General features: G+C 49.7%; 1 protein-coding gene across 4 annotated transcripts in view; it reads right to left on the bottom strand.

Moving 5' to 3' along the window:
- Sfswap (splicing factor SWAP) overlaps window positions 1–22,172 on the bottom strand; it is a 64,611-nt gene extending 42,439 nt beyond the window's left edge. For 3 of the 4 annotated variants that reach the window (XM_076838804.1, XM_076838794.1, XM_076838820.1), the window contains exons 1-7: window positions 21,831–22,172; window positions 19,501–19,670; window positions 18,791–18,922; window positions 15,076–15,161; window positions 9,136–9,361; window positions 7,995–8,107; window positions 6,680–6,812 (exon numbers count right to left, since the gene is read on the bottom strand). In XM_076838804.1, coding sequence (XP_076694919.1) covers window positions 6,680–6,812; window positions 7,995–8,107; window positions 9,136–9,361; window positions 15,076–15,161; window positions 18,791–18,922; window positions 19,501–19,670; window positions 21,831–22,048 — 1,078 coding nt within the window. In that variant the 5' untranslated portion in view covers window positions 22,049–22,172. Of the gene's footprint in view, window positions 1–6,679; window positions 6,813–7,994; window positions 8,108–9,135; window positions 9,362–15,075; window positions 15,162–18,790; window positions 18,923–19,500; window positions 21,534–21,830 lie in introns of those variants that run through there. The other variant, XM_076838811.1, reaches the window with a different exon arrangement.
- Window positions 22,173–22,509: the final 337 nt, after the last annotated feature.

The following is a 22,509-nucleotide window of genomic DNA, read 5'->3' on the forward strand; positions in this document are numbered from 1 at the left end:
GATCGCAGGTCGGAGGCACATGCGTCCTGGGTTCCGACACACCTGCACATTGCTTGCACATGGCCGTGGCCTCTGCCACCACAGGAAATCTGTCAACCTCTTCCTTCCTAGCTTCCCTGACAGCTGGAAAATGATGTCCCTGCAAGCCCCTCTGCATTTTTGTTTAATCTCTGAAGATGGCTGAACTCATTTAACAGCCTAGAAACCGACTTTCCCCGACACCTGGCACTGAAGCAGGGGCTGGGCTCGGGCCAGCAGAAGAGCTGTAGGGCAGGTGTCAGGCATGCTGTTGTCTGTGAGGATGTGTGTGCCCCACCCCCCACCAGTTTCCCATCCCCACTGGCTGATACAGTGCTGACCACTGCTAAACAGATGATCTGTGTCCCTACTTGCCGAAAATGTCCTAGTGTGGGCTCTTACAGCTGTTAGTGACTGTTCTGGCAGACCCCCGCCAGACGAATGGGGTCTGCTTTCTTGAGCTGGTTCCTTCTCCAGGGCCTCTCCCTGGAGCTGCCTCTGGGTGCTCCCAGTCCTTCCCGCTGCAGTTCCTGATGTGCTGGGCACCATCTTTCTGGCCCCCGAGGAGCTCCCGGTGGGAGCGGCTCCCCCTGTAGGGGAGCAGGTAGGTGCCAGGGTGAACACTGAGTGTGTGGCCTCCTCTCAGAAGGCTGGGACTTCTGCTTTCAGGATAAGCTTTTTCTTATGCTATTTTTTTCCAGTTAAACTTACTATAATTATGCATTTAATTGATTAAAATTTGTGCAAACATGCAATTTGAGAAAAGAAAATTATTGTTTCTGTGACTATGAAGCTGAATGCTTTGGAAAAATAGGTTAAAAAGCCAATTGCTTTAAAAAATGCACTAGAGGAAAGAGAAATAACCGTCCATGTCCTGAAATAGTATGCTATCAACAGCTGCCGGCACCTGGGTTTATTTAAAGAACTATTTAAAGACTTCTATGGTAATAGTAGAGGTTTATGACCCGACACGGCCTATCTCCCTTTATTATGCTTTTTTTTTCCCCCAAATGTTTTCTATTCTGGCTCATCACTTTTTTGGACAGCCAGGGAATCACTTTATGAGAATAACATCAAATTCCCCCATAAACCCACCCAGGTTGACCAGAGCTTACCAACCTGGGGTCTTTAGACTGTCAGTATTTCGAGAACACAGTGAACTCTCATACCTCCTGTATATGGAGGCCCACAGAACTAAAGCAAGCGCACACCTGGGTGCCCGCTGCTCCTGGGCTGGGCTGGGCCGGCACATGCCCCGTGGCTCTAGCCTGTGCTTGCTTGCAGTGGCTGTGGGCTCATTTTCAAGATTTTCCATAGCTTTGCAGTTTCTCTTCTCCCTAAACCCAAATACTTAGTGAACTGTTACTATGTCCAGCCAGGAAACCCTCGTCTTCAGTGGGGTCAACCTGCTGCTCAAGGTGTGGCCCTTCCAGAAGGCACGCTCACCTGTCCTACTCCTGACATGCCTACTTGTGGGTTCAGACCCTCACTCCCACCATCATCAGTCACAGTGAGATGCTCTCAGTGGCTCTGCCTGTGCTCACAGGCCTGCTCGTGGGTGTGTGTGACAACTGTCTGAGCACAGAGGTCCACCCCAGTACTCACACAGCCATCTACTCCTACAAACCAGAGGTGCTTTGGAGCTTTTATCCCTCTTTTTCCTAAATACACTCATTAGTAAACACTCCTGAGAACCCGTGTCCCTGTGGAAGGAGGCGAGGGGACACCCTGGCCAGCAGTTCAGATGTGGTCTTCATCCTTGAAAAGCTTAGTGTCTGTGGGGGGGATCCACATATGCACAGAAAGACTGACACACAACTGCTCAATGCACCCATGTAACATACACTGAACCAGCTTAGTAAGGAAAAAGCTGAGGTGGTGACCATCATTCTGACCCCCCCACAGCCTCTCTGATCCTAGTCCCTTTCATTCTAGAGCGCCCTTGGGTTAGGTCTTGGTCTGTTAGACAATCAAATTCATTGTTCTCTTACCAAAATGGCACCCTGACCAGTGGGCAGCTGAACTTAAGATTGTTCATGTGAATCTGCAGGGAAACCAAATAAAACACAGACACAATTTACCTTTACACAAGCTTCAGGATGGCTTCCCCGCTCTCAGCCTCAGGATCCCCAAAAGGGAGAACGAGAGAAAGTCATGAGAGGCTGGTGAGAGAGCACGTTGGGAAGTGCTTTTTTATTGGGGATCTCCTGTTCTTAGAAAGTTCTACTCAAAAAGGGCAGAAGGGGCAGGACTATAAGGGACAGGTGAGTGTAACTCAGCCCTAGGGGCATGCCCCACAAAGAAGACCCTTGCTATCCAAGCTAGACCCCACCTAAGCCACAGTGAATGCAGTGGTTGGTCAGAATCTGAGGCGCCAGGACTGGAAGGTGAGGTCATTCACTATGGCTCCCCACACCAGTTACCCAAAGTTAGTAATGCTATAGATCACAGCAAAAACTAGGTGTGCGCACTAGTGTCTTGCAATCTGCCAAACTCCACACCTAGGGCCTGAAGCCACGCCTGGGGGAAGGTATGACTCAGGACCAGCCCTGCCTGTTCTGCCGCCTGTCAAGACTGAGACCACCGTGCCATGGGCAGCCTGTCTCCTCATGGCTCTGCTGCACACATTGTGACAGGTTTCCCCACAGCCACAGCTGGTGAGGCTGGCTTCCCATGGGCACCATGGGGGCAGTGCTCATAGAAATGTCTGAAGGTTCAAGCGCCACCCTCCCTGGCCTGGGCCTGTCAGAGTGGCTCTAGCACAATGAACCACTCCTATGCCCACAAAGCCACCACTGCCTTGAACCTGGAAGCAAGGCTGAGACCAGCAACATTTCTCAGTCTACTCTCCTCCAAAGTCAGAAGTAAAAAGAACGAGATGTACAGCAGGTATACCTGTAGGAACCTGACGACAAACGTCACCTCTCCAGCCCAAGGAGGATTTCCCATAGCTGTGGCTGCAGGACAGGCCACAGAGCCCCACTTCCACTACAGGCCGTGCCTTCCGCAAGTCACACTCCCACCAGCACACGGCTTCTCTGTTACTCGGACAGGTGGTCAGGTGCTGGGTGCAGATTCAGCCCTTTCCCGCCAGCCAGAGCCAACGGCCCTCTCTCCAGACTCCACATGTCCGCAGCTCTGGCCCAGGTAAGGGCCCCTCAAAAAGTGAAACTTCAGTAATTTTCATGATAGCTTTTCTAATAATTTCTCAAGTGAAAAGTCTACAAACGAAGCTTCTTCAAAAAGACACCTAATGCCTGTGAATGTTATCCCACACCTGTACAAAGCCAGCTGTACAAGGGACAGCAAGACAATATGCTGGAGACCCCAGAGTGACAGACCTTGTGTGAAAACCCATGGGAACACAACCAGGGACAGGCTGAGGTAGAGGAAGAAGGGGAAAAGCAAAGTGTGTCCCTAGCAGGAGGATCCTTCTGGAAGCTGACCCAGCATAGCCAGAGCAGTCACTGCTGACAGCCACACCTGACAGCCACACCCAGCACGCTCTGCCTCGAGGCCCACCAGGCTCAGCTCAGGGCCTTCCTGAGGCAGCACAATGCTATCCTGGCCAGGGAGGAGGAGCTGCAGAGCCTTCCAGACACTGATCAGCCCACGAATCTCTGAAAGCACAACAGCAATGCACATTCCTGACGATTTGGAGAATAAAAGTGTGCAAGGAAGAAATTCAAGCTGGGTGCCATCTCTCAGGGGCAGCTGTGAGCCAGTTGGCATTTCCGCATGCTTCTCTCCTGTCCACCATCTCCAACATTGTGGGTCGCCACTGTCAGCACTCACGCATCCTAAACACCGCGATGGGAGACTCCTTAGTGCAAGAGACTAAAACTGAAAACCAGGATTGGTGTTCTTCCCCTGGAACAACTATGACAAGTCAGGCCTTCTCAGTGGCTGGTCACAAGACAGCAGCCTCACACACAGCTGTCAATCGGATTGCAGGCACTCAAGCCTGACTGAATCGGCAGACAAAGCTGCCCCGTCAACAACACGCCACCAAGAGAGCTTCAGGTCCCTGAGCTACTTGACGCAAAAACTGCAAGGGCGACAACAGTCACCAGAGATGCAGGGACTTCAACGATTCAGAGATGAGACATTTCAGAGGACAGTGAGAAACAGCACCAAGCTGGCAGAGGTGAGCAGGCACCCATCGAAGCCAGACAGGGAGGGAAGGTAGGTGTTGTGTGGGCCGCATTTACCTGCAGTGGCCTCATGCCAGGGTGCTATGGCCTCCAGGTCAGCATAAGGCAGAGCCCTTGACCCACAGGGACTCCTGATGCTGGCAACCCCAAATCAGGAGTTTTGGGAATTCTGGCAGGTTCCATTGGGATTCAGATCCCAAATTCCAGCTCCAAGTTCTCCTAGGAAACTGGAACCAGGCCACCTCTCCCAGGTTATGACCTCCTTGGATCCTGGATAGGCAGGTGTGGTGGTGGTCTGGAAGGCTGCCACTCTCTGAAGGGACTCTCAGTGCCAGGCTGATAGTGGAGCGGAAGCAGGAGAGTGTCTGCAACTATAAACCTAGGTCAGAGCTGCATGCCCTCATAAAACTCCAGACAACCCCCTGCCCTATTCTTCCAGGTGTTCATCACTCTCACTGTGTAAAAAAAGGGAGGACTTTGAAGCAAGGACTGTGCACACTGCAGGACCAGGAGGCAGGAGTCAACTCCTGCAGGCCAGCCCTGGGAGCCCTGCCAGGCATTGCCTGAAGTCTGCCCAACTGGCTAATGTCCCATACTGCCATGGCTGGGCTTGGGCCACCACCTCCACCACGTGTGGGCTGCTGTGTCACACCGCAGCCACTCTCAAGCCTGCTCTACCATCCTGCCCCGTGCTACAGGGCTGTGCACATATTGCACCCCGACTGTCTGTCTACTAGTGGTGGGCAGCATCCCAAACCCCCAATTCCTACTGCTGTCCTGCAGAGCAGTGCAGTGACGTGCAGGGGTGCCGTGGACATGCCTGGACGCTGTCCTCCACGTGGGCAGACTCAAGGCAGGCCTGAAAGGGAGAGGGTGAGGGTGCCCTTGTGGCATGCACAGGGACTGTACAGAGCCTCTGCTGCTTCCAGTTGTGCAGACTTTACGTGAGGCCACATGGAGCTCAGGGCTTATGGGCAGGCCACACACAGGGTGCCTGTCAGAGACACTGCATCATGAGGACCGGGGACAGCTGCCTTCTGATGCTGACACCAGGAGCTGATGCAGGACCTAAAGCAAAATGCAGCTCTGCCATGCGAGATCTGACTGCAGCACTCACAAATCTTGATTTGATCACTTAAGGAAATTACTTGATTCTTGAATCTCAGAGGTTTTCTGGGGACATGTGCACAAAGTTCAGGGAAGTGACTGATTTTTATAGCCTGCGAATGTGGAGTTAGCACAGTGAAATGGCACATCAGAAGTCCAGAGCTGAGAGGAAGGTGCCAGAGGGTGGTGCCAGCGCACGGCCAGAGCTGGCTCAGATAAACAGCAGTGTGTGTTTCAGAACCCGGCCAGGTGTACTCAGCACACGGGCCTGCAGGAGGCACTGGGCAGGCCAACTCCTCTCTGCTGCACGTCCTCAGACCCCCCTCAGCCTTGGAACGGATTAACTACTTGGCACAGAGACCAGGGCCCAAACACTCAAATGACCCCTGAATCAATAATCTCCAAATAATTAAAAAGACGAAGGCAATCAGCAAGAACCAGAAGAAAGCAATGTAGGGCTGGAGTACAGCCCAGTGGTAAGGCACTGGCCTCGAATGCATACGGTCCTGGGTTCCATCCCCAGCACCAGGAAATAAGGAAAGGAAAAAGAAAAGAGAGGAAGAAGACCGCCTGGCTCTTCTGTGCTGTGCTGTGCTGTGCTGTGCGATGACGCAGCTGGCTCCCTGTGTCATCAGGCTTCTGGTGCACAGGCTCAACCAACTTCAGTTTGAAAATATTCAAGGGAAAACAACGTTGTGTCTGCACTGAAAACCGCAAACATTTTTCTCCTCATTACTTCCTGTACAATACAGTGTAACAACTGCTAACACAGCACCTGTGTTGTTAGGTTTCCTAAGTCCTCTGCAGATGGTCATAAAGTCTGCAGGAGGGACTTGAGCATGCTTGGGTTCTGGTGACTGCCAGGATCCTGAGCCCCATACTCTGCAGGTATGCTGCAGGATGACCATCCATGTCTTGTTAAAGAAAGCAACCATGGCAGACAACTGCCTCCCACTCTTAACAGAACTGTATGTCCACCCAATCCTGGCTGTCAGTGCCAACAGTCTCACGACACCATCCACAGGGCAGGTAACACTATGTCCACCCAGCACCTGCATCTGCTTCTCTTAGCAGAGCTCTGACTGGGGCAGCGCTGTGCCCGACTGCAGGCGCCATTTTCGGGCTTGTGCTCTAGATGGGAGACCATGGAACACTGCTCTAGTCAATTAAGGGGCACAGAAGTCACAGTGTGGCTTCTGGGAGGGACTTCAGAGGGGTAGGACAAGTTGCTGTTTTCTGTCCCTGCTGGAATGCTGAGCTGGTACAGGGCACAGTAGCCGTCTTGCCCCTTGTCAGGGTACCTCTCTCAGGGCAACACACCCTGGGTTGGACATAAGGACAGTGGTTGGGGGCTGGGCCTTGCAGCTGGATGCAGGTCAGAACGCACAGTGAGTACTCACAATCTGCCGTGTACTCCACCTGGGAGGGCTGCACAGGTGCCCCGTCTGCAGCTGGGGTTGGGGCAGAGCTGTCAGCCTGTGCTTTACGGACCAGGGCTGCCAGGGGGTGATCCGGGTCCACCACCTTCAAGGGCTAGGGACAGAGAAGACACGGTTTTAGCATTTTCTGTGTTCTGAGCCACAACAAACTATCCCATTATAAAAAGGTTCAGCTCCACTTTTGTGTACACCTTAGAGCAACCTCAATGCACGTGCATGCATCTGGATAGGCACCCACACAGAGAATGCTAACAATGCCCAGGAGGTCATACCAGGCCCCAAGTGATACAAAACCGGGAGCATGAAGGACAGAAGTGGTGGCACAGGCCTCCAGAACCACAGCTCTGTAGAAGCTTCTGTGGGAGGTGGGCCTGGCAGCTGCCTGTCTCTCCGGTGCTGGCACCCTCTTCGTGATCCTTGCAACCAGGTGCTATATGGCTCTGAAAACTGTCTTCCTTTGACCTCCTGAATGTGCAGCCACCTGTCAGAGCCCACAGACTCCAGGCAATCTTCTGCTGGGTCCTGAACCCCTCCCTGGGCACACATACAGGAGGTCCTGGTGAATTGTGGCCTTGTGCTCCAGCTGGTTGTGAGTCCCAGAGGAACTGAGAGAGCACGAGGCCTCTCTCCATAATGCCCACTAAGCAAAGGAGGGTGTGTCAGGACTGGACTGCTACTCCTGGAAGTGTGAGAAGCTCATAAAAAACTTGAAACTGTCCTTCCTCAGATAAATTTCTGATTTTAAACCAACGGTTTTTAGTCATCCAATCAAGAATGATTCCCTCCAGGGATTGACCACACAATACAATTGCTGAAAATCATATTCCTAATCTCAGACTTCTGTGTCCTTACACCTCAGATGGGAGACAGGTGCATGAATGAACCCTAAGACAGTGCTGGTGGCTTCTTTGTAAGGATGAAGGAAGATTAGCTGCAGAAACATTTACTGAGAAACCGTCTATGAAGGTAACTAAGGACTTCAAGAAGCAGATCTGCAGAACACCCATAAAATCCAATCCTGTAATGGAACCTACACTACTGCTTAGTCTTTTTCAACATTCTTCTTATCCCAGGGGACAAAAATACAAAAAACCAAAAATAATTTGCTTGTGAAATTTATGAAATAGATATGCAGAAAGCTTTGTCACCCAACTGAATACAACATCACTCAGGGGCAACCAAGGAAGACACAAATGCAACACACTAGAAGTGACACACTTGATACTTTCCAAACTAAACCAGCATCAATTTTATAGCTCAATAACAAGAGAGAGACCTTCATCAGCTCTTCCAGGCGGCTGCTCTTCTTGGAGGCAAAGAGAGACGGGTGTAGGTAGCTCCCATCTTCCTCATCATCCTCATCTTCATTGTCAGAGTTTGTGCCTGACTCTGAAATCAAAATCAAGATTCTGGTGTAACTGTCTACATGCATCACGTTATCATAGTTCACTGCACAAATTAGTACAACTAGAATGACAACAAAGACTCTGGCGTGTGGTAGGAAAAATGTACCAAAAAATCATCCAACAACTCAGCAGCAGACAAGGGCATAGCTACATTTGGCCATTTTTTGGGTTATCGGTCTACCAATACCTGTGGAAAATACTCCCTATGGACACCCAAGTTGGTCAGAGGAAGCCAGACAGGAAGTAGAAAGTAGGACCCTTGGCCACTTCTTGTCTCCCTCTAGCATTTACTAGTCTGGGAGCAACGAAAGAGCTTTTATCGTTGAGGGAAAAAAGGGGGCAAAATCTTACTGTAAAGGGGAAGTAAAATAACACCAATTAAAAAAAAAAAAAAGACAACAAAATTGGAGGTGAAATCTGTATTAAGATTTACACAATGGTGTGGGCATGGCTCGGGGTGGAGCACCTGCCTAGCACGCACAAGGCCTGGGCTCAGTCCTCCCAGCACTGGGGGTTGGGGGGAAGAAGACTTGTGCTAACTGATGTGAAACAACTGATTACAAGATTCAATGGAAGACGCAGACTGACCCCTGGATTTTACTCCAAATAGAGGCAAGTGGCCTTGTAAGAATTCAAAACAAAGACACCTACAAATATAAAAGCTTCAGACATACATTTCAAGTAAGAACAGTTCATTTTTTGTAGTACACAACTTAACTTCACTCTCTGAACAGAGGTGTAGACTCATACCAGGAAAATGATTTGATGGAAGCACGGAACCACCCTTCTCTCTACAGAATGCTGAGCAAAAGGAGAGGGAAGGCTCCAGCCCAGGTGGCCACCTTCAGATCCTACCAGCATTTAATTGCATGTCACCATGTGTAGGACAGCAGCTGGGAGCTTCATGTCGTATGCCAGCAGGAGTTCATGAAAAACACAGGGACCCCAAAGCCTGGCCCTCCACTGGCACCCCACACCCAGGTCCAACAGGACACAGCCAGGGTCACGTACTCTTTTTCTCTTCACACTTGTTCTCTGCCAGCACTGTATACCGCCCCTCCTTCATAGCTTTCTGGATGAATTTGTAGTAGGGGTTGAGGTAGTGATCAAAGCGCAGGAAATCAAACTGCGAGTTCCGTGCCTGCTTGGCTTTCAGCATTATTTCAAACTGTGCTCCCTGCTTGCACACAAAGTTGGCTGTACGCTCGATGATGGCATGCATCTTGGCTGTTGGTGGCTAAGAGAAAACACACACGTTCAAGTCATTCATCTGTCGTCATTTCCCCTAACCACACAGTTGGCTGCACACTGGTTTCACTGTTTATCTCAAGAAACCCTTCAATTGGGAGCCCAGGCTGGTGCTGTCCCAGGGACATGATACCCTATCTCTGGATCTCACTGGTGTTGGTGGGAAGAGAACACAACCTGCCGAGGCACACCGTTTTTTTGCCTTTGGACAGAACCCATGGAAGCGAATCTTCTTATGCACCAAACTAATACCTTTCCATACAACCAGGGTTCCATGGTGGGCTCCAGGGACTGGTGAATCTTCTGAAAGGGTATGCAAATTTTGCACACATGCATTCTTCTAGGGGAGAAGCATGTACTTCCATGTTTCCCAAGGACCTAAGAATCCCTCCGCTTCCTATCTTGCTAGGACTAGGCTTTAGAGCCTGGAGGCTCCCTGCTGCCAAATAGTCCTCCAACACCTGAACACGCAGGTGCAGGCTCATACGAAGAGCTCCCGCCAAGTCTCTTCTGTGCCCCACCACCTCTGCTCTTCTCGGGTCCTGGCAAAGGCTCCAGCAGGATGCCACTCCCACCTGAAGCACGGCGTCCTATCCTTAAGGCAGCCAGGTCACCCTGCAGGAGAGTCCTTGATGGTTTGCTATCAGTTCACGACTGGCACTCACAGCCCACCTCCTCCCTCCCCAGGGCCACTGAGTCACTCCACCACACCGTGCACTTGCCACTCTGGCCCACACACAACCTGTCAGGCTGAGAGCTGGGAGCCACACACCCAAAATCCCTTCAGTATCTCAAGAGAGATCAGCACTGGGAAGGTGCATGGAAATCCCATGCATATAAAACTGGAAATTTTTCTCATTAAGAATGAGTGGTTGGGCTTCGGATGTGGCTCAAGCGGTAGCGCGCTAGCCTGGCATGCGCAGGGCACTGGGTTCGATCCTCAGCACCACATAAAAATAAAATAAAGAAGTTGTTTCCACTGAAAACTAAAAAATAAATATTAAAATTTTTTCTTTCTCTCTTTAAAAAAGAAAAGAATGAGTGGTTAATGGGCTGGGGAGATAGTTGTGATAAAGCACTTGCCCAGTATGCATGAGGCCCTCCCTGCGTTCAATCCCCATCATCACATAAAAAATAACAACAAAGGATTAATAAATAAACAAACAACAATAAAAGAAAGAGTGCTCAAGAATCCAACAAGCTTATTGTAGTTTAGGGGCTTCATCCTTCATAAAATTTAAAGGGCTTAATTCTCAAATTTACTTTTCTGAATTAATAATGTCCTTCACACTTCAGGATAAATGCCCCATGATTAAAGTTGTATTTAGATTCCCCAATAAATTAGATTCCATGTTAAAGGCCCACTGTGAGCTGAAATATGAACCCTGATGCAGGTTTTTCATTGGCTTTGGTTAAATACAATTTTTTTTTTTTTTTTTGGTACCAGAGATTTAACTCAGGGCTCAACCACCAAGCCACATCACCAGCCCGATTTTGAATTTTATTTGGAGACAGGGTCTCACTGAGTTGCTTAGGGCCTAAGATGCTGAGGCTGGCTTTGAACTTTCGATCCTCCTGCCTCAGCCTCCTGAGCTGCTGGAATTACAGGTGTGCCATGAGCTATTGAGCCTGGTCTACAATTAATTTTTAAAATGGTACAATCTATAAACTAGTCAATTATTGATCACTTCAAACAATGACCTTTAAAGAAAAATATGATGCCATCTAGAGCAGGCTCTACTGACCAAACAGATGTGCTAGTCTAAACTGTTGTAAAGGTAGGCCTGTTAATGACACAGTAACATGTCCACATTGGTCAAAATGCAAAGGGTAGGTGATATGACAGCAACAATGACCCTAAGAGCAGAGCATCTATTGAGCACAGGTTAAGCTATGTTCCCAGAGAAAGTAGACAGGGGATAAAAAGAGTCATTCTTTGCCATCGTTATCATGCAGATTTTAGATAACTCCTTTTCCATTTCAGATGGTGATCACTCTTACTGTCCAATGGTACCTTAAACACAGCTGACAGAGGCTGGGAATGCAGATCAATGGCAGAGTATGTGCTTAGCATGCCTAGTGCCTGGGTTTGATTCCTCAGGACAAAACCCACAAAACCTAACAGCTCATGTGTAAATGTGTGTCCCAGAGATGACCTGATAAAAGGGGTGTCCTTCCCTTCTGAACCCCAGGGGAGCCCTCTGTTGGGAGAGCCTGGAGCTGAGAGGAAGGCTGTGGTCGCCTGCTCTCTCCTCTGACACATTGGCAAGAATTCAGAGGCAGAGCCAGTCCTGGGAGCAGGATGGGGGCATTTAAGGTCAGGAAACCCTCATTCATGGGCAACTATGGACTTCGTGGCAGGAGAAGAGAAGGGATGGGGAGCTAGGTGGGGATCAAGCGAAGAACCTCAGGGGCAGCTGCCAGGCTGCCTTCTCCATTGGGGATGGGAAAAAAACCCCAAAATACTTTCTTTGTCTTCAGGCCCAAATAAATCCCAGATTCAGTCACAATTCAAATGTAAAACAAAACTACAAAACAGCAGGAAATACAGGCAAATATTTTCAGTGGGAAAGCATTCAAAGCAAGCCTCAAAACCCTGCAGCCATAAAGAGGGACCACGCCATCAGTAGCACAGACTGAGAGGAAAGAGCCACACAGTGTCCAAGACAAGGCACTGGGGAGAGACCCGCGAGGCAGTGGAACAAGAGCCCCGTCGACCCACACAGCAGCCATCACACACCAAAAGAGAAGGACCTAGCTCCACAGGAGCATACCAGCCTCTGCCCCCGCCCACCTACCCCTTTCCACACCGCAGCCAAACAGGGAAGCAGAGCTCTGCCTGCTGGAACCCCAGGCCTGACTGGCACGGCTGAGGGCAGTTTCTACCCGCCTCGTGTTACACCTCTATGCTCCTCATCTGGAAAATGGGCAACAGCTGTATCTACTGTGGACCAAGACTGCGAGCAGCAACTCAGAAGCACTCTGCACAGGGCCTGGTATGAAGCATGCACAATGAGGCTTGCTGCGAGCTACATTTCCCTGAGCTGCCTCGAATGTAGCCATCTAAATCAAGTCCCCCACCCCTGCCCTGCTCTTGAGACCCAGTCCCCTAGAAGCAAACTTGAACACACTGTTGATCACAAAGATCTCTGGGTCCCATGACTGAACAGTGGCTTAGGAGCTCCGGCTCTGTGCCATCTGCAGTGTCTCAGAAGAGTGAGGAGATAGGTGGGCAGGGATGGGCCAAGTGACAGGCTCTCCCCCCAGCCAGCTGCACAGCACACACAGCCCTGCAGAGCAGGTCCAGAGGGCTGGCCTGAATGCAGGGAACTTGGGACAGATGGGTGTCTAGGTCCCTGGGAAAAGACATGACTGACTATGCCATGTCAAGACACCATTGCCTAGTTACACATCTGGAGGAAATGTAAGTCCCACTTCCCACAAAACACACACATACACGGAGTTATTGTAAAAGGCTAAAATAAAGGCATCAGATCACTTGAGGGGACTGCAGTCTACAGGCTCAGCTGTCAGGGGCCAAGGGCTATGTGGGACCCCTCCTGGTGGCACAGGAGCATTAAGCAGGAGGCAAGCAGAGCCACCAGGTGCTGTGACATCATCAAGTTTTTAAGAGCTAGAACCCCCTAAAGTGCTTGCTTTCTCTGCCAACTGCCTGACCTCACTGCAACAAGTCACACCCAACCAGTGGCCCCCTGAATCCAGGCCAGCCTTTCCACTCACAGACAGCCAACACCCTGCCAGCTCAGCCCCGCACACCCTCCACGACACGGCCACCACGGCCTCCCACACGGCCTCCATGACACGGCCACCACAGGCTCTCACACCCTCCATGACAGGGTCATCACAGGCCAGCACAGCCCCGCACGGGTCCTCGATGCGGCCACCATGCCCCGTATGGCCTCCACGACACGGCCACCACAGGCCAGCATGGCCTTCCATGCCATGTTTCCTACCAACATGGACACCCGGGTGCAGTTTATACAACAAGTCTATGTCAGAAACCACAATGACTGAAGAACAAGGCACTGCCACAGAGGAAACAGAAGACACCAAGCTGAGGCTCAACCAAGCACCCACACGGCAAAACCCTGCACTCCAGAGGCCTCCAAGAGGACGCTGGAGGAAACTAACCCTCGAGAGCCTGTGCTTCTCACGGAGGCCACTCCTGCTTTCCTCTGGGTGGCAGGTGTTTTGGTTCTGGAGGATTCCAACAGCCATTAAATATTTTAATAGGAATTAAAGCAAGAAATTTCTGTCATACTTCTAAGTTTATATTTACGTAGAAACTTTAAAAATCATATAAAAATAAGTGATATTCCCTAGAGTCAGCCTCAAGCAAATGGTTTTAGTATGAATTGTAGCTAACACAACAAATGTGATATTCAAGGGTTAATTCTGGTGGGTCTCTCCTGCAGAGTGATCACTCAGGAACCCAGGATATGCCAACACGGCCAGTGCCTGCTGATGGGAGTCTGGGGACATTAGTCATCAGTCTGCACGTGATATTTCAGCTCTGACCACAGCACAAGCTGGAAACAGGAGCAAACCTGAGTGGCACTGACCCGAGGCAAAACCCAGAGACACAGCCCATGTTGGGAAGAGCTGGAGACATGAACAAATCCCTGAGAGGCACTGGGCCTGAGCAGGAACTGAGGGCGATCATCTCCTTTGGTCACAGGAAAAAACACAAGAACTGTCACATTGCTGTGAACTACAGAGGCAGTACAGCAACACATGCAGAGATCAACAGACTGCAGAAATTAAGAGACATCATCTTCTACCAGACACAGATAAGGCCTGGAGGGCCCGCAGTGCAGCACCTGCAGCCCAGCTGTGGAGGGCAAGGGCAAGGCAAGGGAAGGGAAAGCTCTTGGTTGTGCATGAGCACTTAGGAAACTTTCCACATTCAAACCCCCCTAATACAATAAGGAGACTTGCAGGCTCCTGCCTGCTGCATGAGCCAGAGTTCTTGACTTTCCTAAGTCTGTTTCTCATCTGCAAGGAGGAGAGTAACAACGCTATCTCAGAGGGCTATCAGCATCAAATGAGAAAATCCACAAGCAGCAGCTTGGCACAGCGCTGGAATACAGAGATCCCTCAAGTAGTATCCTTGGCTTGGCTTTAAGGCCACTATAACTGGACCTGAGTTCAACAAGGTGCAACTGAAGCCTTGGGCTGAGTCAAGGGCCATCCTGGGGACTCCACCCAACCAACAACCAGCTACAGAGGACTTGCAGTGCAGGGCTACTCATGACGAAGTGAGTACCCAGAACATGTAGAGTCAAGGCCAGGAGCCCACAAAAACCACACCAGGAAAAGTTGGAAGGGTGCACAGCACTGAGCAACGCTGCCCTGAGCATGCAGCCTCCACCAGTGTGTGCTCGTCACACTCTGCGCCAACTCTGACATGCTGTCCATGCTGTCCAGATCATGGGACTCAACCACACAGCCCCTGGGGTCCACGCAACGTGCTGACAAGCTACCCTAGTTATTTTGCTACAATCCCTTCATCGTTCTTTCAAATGAAAGCAAGCAGGAAGTGGCCTTTTCCCCCAATAACTCACAAATGACTGCAACCTGGTTCACCTGAATGGCAGCTGCACCGTCACTGTGCCCTCACACACAGCACTGAAGAACAACAAGTGGCCACCCACTGCAGCGGGCTTGCAGAAGCATACGTACCAACTCCACGTCAGATGGGACGTTCAGTCCTAGAGGGGCGACGAAAGGCTCTTCATTTTCCTCCAAATTTTCAGACTCACTTTTTTCTATTAAAAAAAGAAAATTGAGACCTTCAGAACAATAACCGGGAAGAAGCCTCCTGCCAACTGCATGCAGCACCCAGGGAAGAGCAGTGATGGGCTCTTCCTTTCTGTGGCTCCTTCTGAAACACTGTGGAGAGGATCCCACCATGTTGAAGCAGACTCACATAATGAGTTCCCAAGAGGCGGGTGGTGCAGATGATCCTGCCAGCCTCAGTCCCAACCCTGCCATTTCCTGGCTCTGGTTTCCAAGGGCCATGTGAAGTGTGAGCCAACCAATATGACCTCAGCCAGAGCAGAACACTGGACTCCGAGCAGGCTCTCAGCCAAAATCCTTGCTCTGTGCTGCCCAGCCTCCCTGCCACACACATTTGCACTGAACTGGCACTGTTCCTGCAGACTCTGGGGCACTAGGTACAAGACAAGGTGACCACCCCCTGGACAACCCAACCTTGACCATCCGATTGCAAAAACCTAAACAACAACATCATGACTTCTCCACCCAAGCAAACTACTGCTTTCCCACAGACAGATATATCACTTCAATTCTACTCATTATTAATATCCTTATCTGCCTACTATGTGTTAGATAAGGTGCCTTACAATTAAAACTTCTTGAATTCTAAGATATTCCAATTTATCAACAATTCAGATGACTAACAATCTAAGGGACATAGTGAAATGCACAAAAATCAGCACAAAATTAGAAAAAAAAACATTTTAATGAATTTCAATTTTTACTTAGGTTTTTATTCCCAAAAAAGTGATAAAAGAACCAAACACTAAATCCTCATCTAAATAAACGTTCTCATGACACACAGCGCAGCCTCTTAAGTCAACAATCTGCCAATATCTCTTCAAGTCTAATTCCTCAATGAACCTAGGGGAGCTGTGAGCAGGTGTCCCTGTAGGTGAACACTTGGGGTTCTCACCTGAGATGCAAGTCAACTGTAACAGAGGATGAACTGTGCCCCACCTGTTTCTATACACACTAAAGACAGGGTAAGTGGAGGGCAGAGCTACTACTGCCTAAACCCCCCATGTCTGGCAAGGCCACTGTCTAGCTCCAGCAGCCAAACAACAGAGTGGAGTTGCAGGCAGCAGAAACCAAGGTCTGTGAGATCTTCCACTGGGAAGAAAAAGCCAAGTGACAACTGAGCTAAGCTTCCTCAGAACCTTTCTGAGAAGGAGGCCAGGGGTATGTGTTTAAAACAATTCTTACTGCATTTTTCAAAAGTAAAAAAAGCAATTAAAATTCTCTTTTCAAATAGCTTTTTTGTAACCTTAAGACATGTGGAAAAGTCAAGGCCTTCTAGTTGAAGGCCTTCCCTGGGATAGACAGGTCAAATGGGTCATTCTGTTCTCATACAGGCCTTTATTTTCAGTGGCACAAAGTAAAAATCTACCATTGCAACACAGACTCACATATTCCAATAGCCGTTTCTTATCAGAACATGCACATGCAGAACTGGGATGTGGCAGAGGGCTGGAGCACACACCTAGCATGTGCACGGTCCTGGGTTCAAGCCCCAGCACTGGAAAAAATACTTAAAACAAAGGATCTTTAATGACAATAAACTGTGACCAGGATGAAAAATACTGTGCTAATGAGAGAGAGGAGAGGTGAGGTCAGGCAGAAACAGAGGTGTCAAAGTGCCTTTGGCTGACACCACAAGGTTACAGATACTAAAAGGTGTTAAAGTAAGTTATTTTAAAAACCAAGGAATATTTAGAGATTCTGCTGACATGGAAAAATCTGATTTTATCTTCTACTTTAGGTGCAGTGGCCCCTGTCTATGATCCCCAGCCACTCAGGAGGCAAACCAGATTACAAGTGTAAGGCCACCCTAGGAAGCTTAGTAAGGCCTGCCTCAAAAAAAAAAAAAAAAAAAAAAAAAAAAGGGATGGGAATGCAGCTTAGTGGTGAATGCACCTAAGTTCAGTCCCCCATACTGGAAAAAGAAACAACATTCAACTTGGTTGCTAGTGGTACTGGGTACCAAAATGAATCCCATTTGAGGGTGTTTGTGTGTGTTGGGGGTGGTGTTTTATTTATATTAGTGCAAATTACACATAAAATGCCAAGTTCTAAGTTTCCTAGGAGCCCAATAACCATTTATAAAGAGTATTTTATATTAACAGAAGGCAAAGTGAAGAAATATACTGTTTGCAAAATTTAGAAAATATAACAAAGTCTATTATCTCTCAGCCCAATAATTACATTGAAACAACATCTAGAACAGGAGGACAACTGTGAAATGGCTCTGTGGGCCCAGGGTCTATCTCAGCCTCATGCCTGCCAAAGCCCCAACTGGCAGCAGACAGAACAAAAGAGCTCAGCTCTTCTGATGAAATCCTACAGACACAAACCCGGGAACTGGGCCTGCAGTCATGGCTGCCTGTGCCTGATCTAGAATATTAGGAAGTTAATGCAAAGGACTCTTCTAAAGATTATTGCCATAAAAGACATGAGGCCTTTACACATTTTAACTCTTCAGTTGTGAAATGTTGGTATTCTTGCCTTCTGGTAAAAACCTTATGCGTTTCAAACTGAAATAATGGATGTGGTCCAGAGAAGAGACAACTGCATTGGAACTATCTAGAACTTCCAAGAATAGCTTAATCTGGATAAATGCACATTTACTTCTTAGATCTGCAACATTTCTAGCACATCACGATGATCACTAAAGGGACTATCAGGTTTCAAAGCCAATGCAAACTGCTAAGTTCCTCCACCAGTCTTGAGCTCAGCACGTCATGATCTCACTTGGAGGATCTCTCTCCATGTTCCCAAACAGAGCTGTGCGTGTGATGCTTTTGCCCAGATGATGAGTATGAGGTGGAAGGAAAGCCCGAGTGCCTGCTCCTCCATGGCCACCACTCCTCAATGGATGGCTGGGGAGGCCCCCCACACGGCTGCTCCAACGCCTCATGAGTATTACTTAAGCAGAAACCAATCAAGTCCCAAATAACAGACTCAGTTAGCTCTGACATTAAGTCTCTGTAGGATGTGATCCAGTTTGTTCAACATCTAAATGGGTTTCCAAAGTTCTCCTTTGCAACAGAATACACTACATGTAAGCAACCTGTCCTTAATGCCTCTGGTTCACACAACTGCGGATGGCAGTGACAAATTGGTAATGGTGCTCCCAGGGCTTACAAAGTGACAAGGACATTTCCTGCTGTATTAGAGGAGCCTGGATTTCTTTGTAGCATGGTTTTGTATATTCATAGTTCCCAGAGTTAATCCAGGAAGGCACATATGAAATCTTTAATCTTATGCTAAAATTCTTGTGCTACGTGAACAAACTCCAGGGATGTCTTTCCACTGGACACTGGTCATCAGGTCAGCTATGAGGAGTAATCAGAAGCAGGCCACGTGAAGGAAAGGCTGCTGCCCACCCTCTGCTGCTGCTGCCAGACAAAGGCAAGAACATCCACAAGTACTACCAATCCAGAAACAGGATCCAGAGGAAGTCTGCTGTCGCCCCCGCCTGGGCAGGCAACTTGGATCCAGTGCAGAAAACGAGTCTGAGTTCACAACCTGCCTGTTGGCAGTTCATGTTCTAGTGCTGATCCACCCACCAGAAGGAGCCCCACGAAAGCTCGGGGTGCTCTAGTTGGGGCCTGCTCACCTCTCTGTTTTGAAGGCTCCTCCTCCTCCGTTGGCTCGGATGGGTCGTAATAGTCACTGCCGTAAGTGAAACCCACGGCACTGTAGCTCCCATCCTCTGCCAGCGCCTCACTCAGCCGCTTGTATTCTTCCTCTTGAATAAAAACAAGAACTTTGTTAACAAAAATGGAAGCTTACTGAAAAAATTTCATATATTTCTAAAGTTGTAGCTATCGATAAAGCAAACAACACATTTTTTCAACCTTCTCTTGAGGCAAAAGTGTTTCTAGAAACGCACACTTTATGTCTATCAATATATACTTTTGCCAGTAAGTGTTTACCCACAGAAAGCAGAATACACATCTTTTGTGGAAAATTTCTTCCTGCTGAGAAAATTTTGGGATTAAAAATTGTATTAAAGATCGTTAAGGCAAAGACAAGAACATCAATTTTAATTCATACGATACTGTTAAAGAAGAACAGTTAAAGAGTTTGGTTTTTGTTTTTTCAAATCCCAGTCTGCCCTCAAAAGCTGGGAAAATTCTTTGTGGCTCTATATATAAACTATCCTGAGGTCCTCTCAGAACGCAAAGACTCCTGTTTTTCCAATCCACTGGGTACTGTCAAGATAATATCAGAAAGAGTGAGTATAAAAAAATGAATGGGAGTAAACTTTTAAATACTTAAAAATTTTTAAAGTTGTGGCTGAAATAAGTCTTTCTTGAGCAGTACCTTGCCTTGCCTCCTCCTCAAGCAAGTCCGTATGCAAGGCTAAATACCTCTCTTCATCACACAGCGCCTCTACCCGCGCCTCCTCTTCAGATAGCTGGTAGTCTCGGTTCCAAGTGGCATACTCAGCATCATACGCAGAGAGGTCATGCAGGTGACCACGCCCATCGTATCTGTAATGCGAATACGCTGGTCAGCACACAGAAGTCACCGCCTAGGCTGGTGGCGTGTGGCACTCGATGTGTGTACTTACCGTTTAAAATAATAAAGTAAAAGTATTAAGGGAAATGCAAAACTGCTCAGACTTACACTTCATGTGGCTAGTCATCTCTCCTACTGTTTAACTCAAGTTATCTTAAAAAAGTGTAACTCCACTGTATAGCACGATAAAACTCATAATTAAAGGCAGACAATCCTTTAAAGCGTAAATGGCATCTGCCTCACTAGCAGTTCTTACCGTGCATGGTTTGATTAACCATTCAATGCCACTTGTAAAAAAACAAAAAAACAAAAAACTTTTTTTCTGAAAAGTTAAATATCATAGCTTACATTCACACAAACCGAATACATAAATACCTATCCGTAAGAACCAAACGGTCGAAATTTCCTCGCTTCTTTCTGCTAGTCCCGAACTCTCAGGAGAGATCTTCATCAAAGAAACTTGCGTCCATGGAAGGTAAAATCTTGGCTAGGCTCTCGCCCCTAGCCACTTGGCTGAGGAAATAAGTGCTGGGTTACGTGGTAGAGAGACACACATACATAGGAACAGCGACATATACATGCAGTGTAGGGAGGTTCACTGGAACAGGCAAAAACCATTAGAAGACGCGTGTCAGTACTTCCTTTTAAACTTGATACCCCAGGAAATAACACAGATGAGGACACACCCATGCTTCTCTGGCATGGACCAATAGGTCCCTCATCAACCCAAGGACAAGAAAAGCACTTTCTATTATACTTTTAACATGAAAAGATTCAATGAAAATGCTGTCAACGTACAACTGTCAGAAAACGAGTGAGTCGGTTAATTTTACTTAAAATACTCAGATTTTGGGTCACAGAAGCAAATATTGAGCGACAAAAGTCGGCCTGATTTTTTAATGCTGACTTTTGTAATGGTGACCAAGTTAATTGGGGGGGGGGGGTGGCAAAAATACCAGGGAACCCAAATTATTGCATTTTATTAAAATTTAAAATTAGATTTATTTTAATATAAACCTCCTTAACTTACAAATGTAAATTATTATTTAAAAATATTACACATTTACATGTGTAGTGTTTGCTCCCCACCAGTCTTGAGAGATCTAAGTCAAATCATGTACAGAATGACATGGAAACTGCATGAAGAGCTGAGACACCAGCGCTCACCGAACTTTAATAATGCACATTACAAGTCACACTTTGGAAAGCAAGCCCGAGAGCTCAGGCAACATCGTTCCATAGAAATGGCAGTTCAAAGGCACAGCACGTCTGAGCAGAGCGTGGAGCATCAGATCCAGAGCCAATCTGATCTGCAACCCTCCCTTCTCGGAGTCCTTGTTTCCTAGCTCTACCTCCAAATGGAAATGTCAGGGACGGAAAAAGGCCTATTTGGTCATTACTGTGTCCATTCTGGGCAGCTCAGAGGTCATCCCTACAGTCAGGTTCCAGGGCTTTGCAGAATCCAGTTCTAATCGTCTCAAACGACGGCTTCCTTCACTCGGAGAGACTATTCCACGGTTAGCCTTTCAGTCCGGGCCCCAGAAGTAGTGTTGCCCGAGCGGCAGGGACATCCCAGCACCCCGGGGAGAGGGAGGGAAGCGAGCGGGGAGCAAACACCCTACAGCACGTACGTCGCCCTTTCCAACCACACACTCAGCCGCCAGCCGGCCCTCCGCCGGCCCGGGCGGTGACACTGGAAGAGAACCCGCGGCGGCCCAGCCCCAGGGACGCCGCTGCGGCAGGCTGTCGGCCGCGCGGGGCCTCGCCCACCGCCCGGGAGGGCTCGCGGCGCCCGGGTCCTGCTGGCCGGGGCGGCCGCAGGCTAACTCGCGGGGTCCGAGGGCGGCGTCGCGGAGAACAAAAGCGCGCTCCCGGCGGCCGCCGCACGGCGCGGAGTGGCGCCGACCCCGCGGCTCCACCGCGCGTCGTGGCCGGCGGCCGCCCGGGGCGCGCGGCGCGGCGCGGCAGAGACGATCCCTTCGGCGACTGGCGTGACGCCGGCTGCAGCCGGAGCCCTGGGGCGGGCGACGCGATCCCGCCCCCCGGACGCCAGGACCCCACGTCGGCGCCAGGCGGACCCGCGGCGGGGGAGGGGAGGGCGGCAGGGGCGGCGGGTGGGGGTTGCGACCGACCTGTCGATCAGGAGCTTGTGGTCCCCCATCCAGGGGATGAGGTGCTGTCCCTGCTCCTGGGCCAGGGCCCGCTCGTCGTCCCGGAACAGCTTGCAGGCATAGCCGAACACCAGCAGCTCCACTCGACTGCCCCCGCCGCCGCCGCCACCGGGCCCGGCCTCCTCCTTCGCGCCGCCTTTCCTCTCGGGCTTGGCGCGGCCCCCGCCCGCGCCGTACATGACAGCGTCCCCGGCGTCCGGGCCGGTCCTTTGCTGCTCCGCGCGACGTCCCCGATGGCTCGCCTGGCCTACCCCCTCAGTCAAAGGCGCCGCATCCCGGCCGCAACCTTAACACCGCCGCCATGGCGGGCCACAAAATGGAGGAAGCTCGACTTCCGGCAGGAGGGCCGCACTTCCGGCGAGGGTAGTGGCAGATTCGCCAGGGCCAGGAGCCGTTTCAGCCGCTGGAAAATACGTAGGCCTTTCTTTTCGCTTTCCGACGCGCTGCCGCCGTCGGAGCGGCCGTGCTCAGGGGACCCATATTGTTTTCGTGTTCTCCGGAGGTGCTCGGCAACATAACGAAAGCGCGGCGGGGCACCGCGCTCCCGCTTCCGCTGCAGCCAGTGGGGCCGCGATGGTGTCTGGGCGGGGGCCCTCCCAAGATGCCGCGCGTGACCGCGGTGCCACCGGGTTTGGGGTCG

Source organism: Callospermophilus lateralis, chromosome 1 (genome assembly GCF_048772815.1).
Source record: "Callospermophilus lateralis isolate mCalLat2 chromosome 1, mCalLat2.hap1, whole genome shotgun sequence".
Lineage (NCBI taxonomy): Eukaryota > Metazoa > Chordata > Mammalia > Rodentia > Sciuridae > Callospermophilus > Callospermophilus lateralis.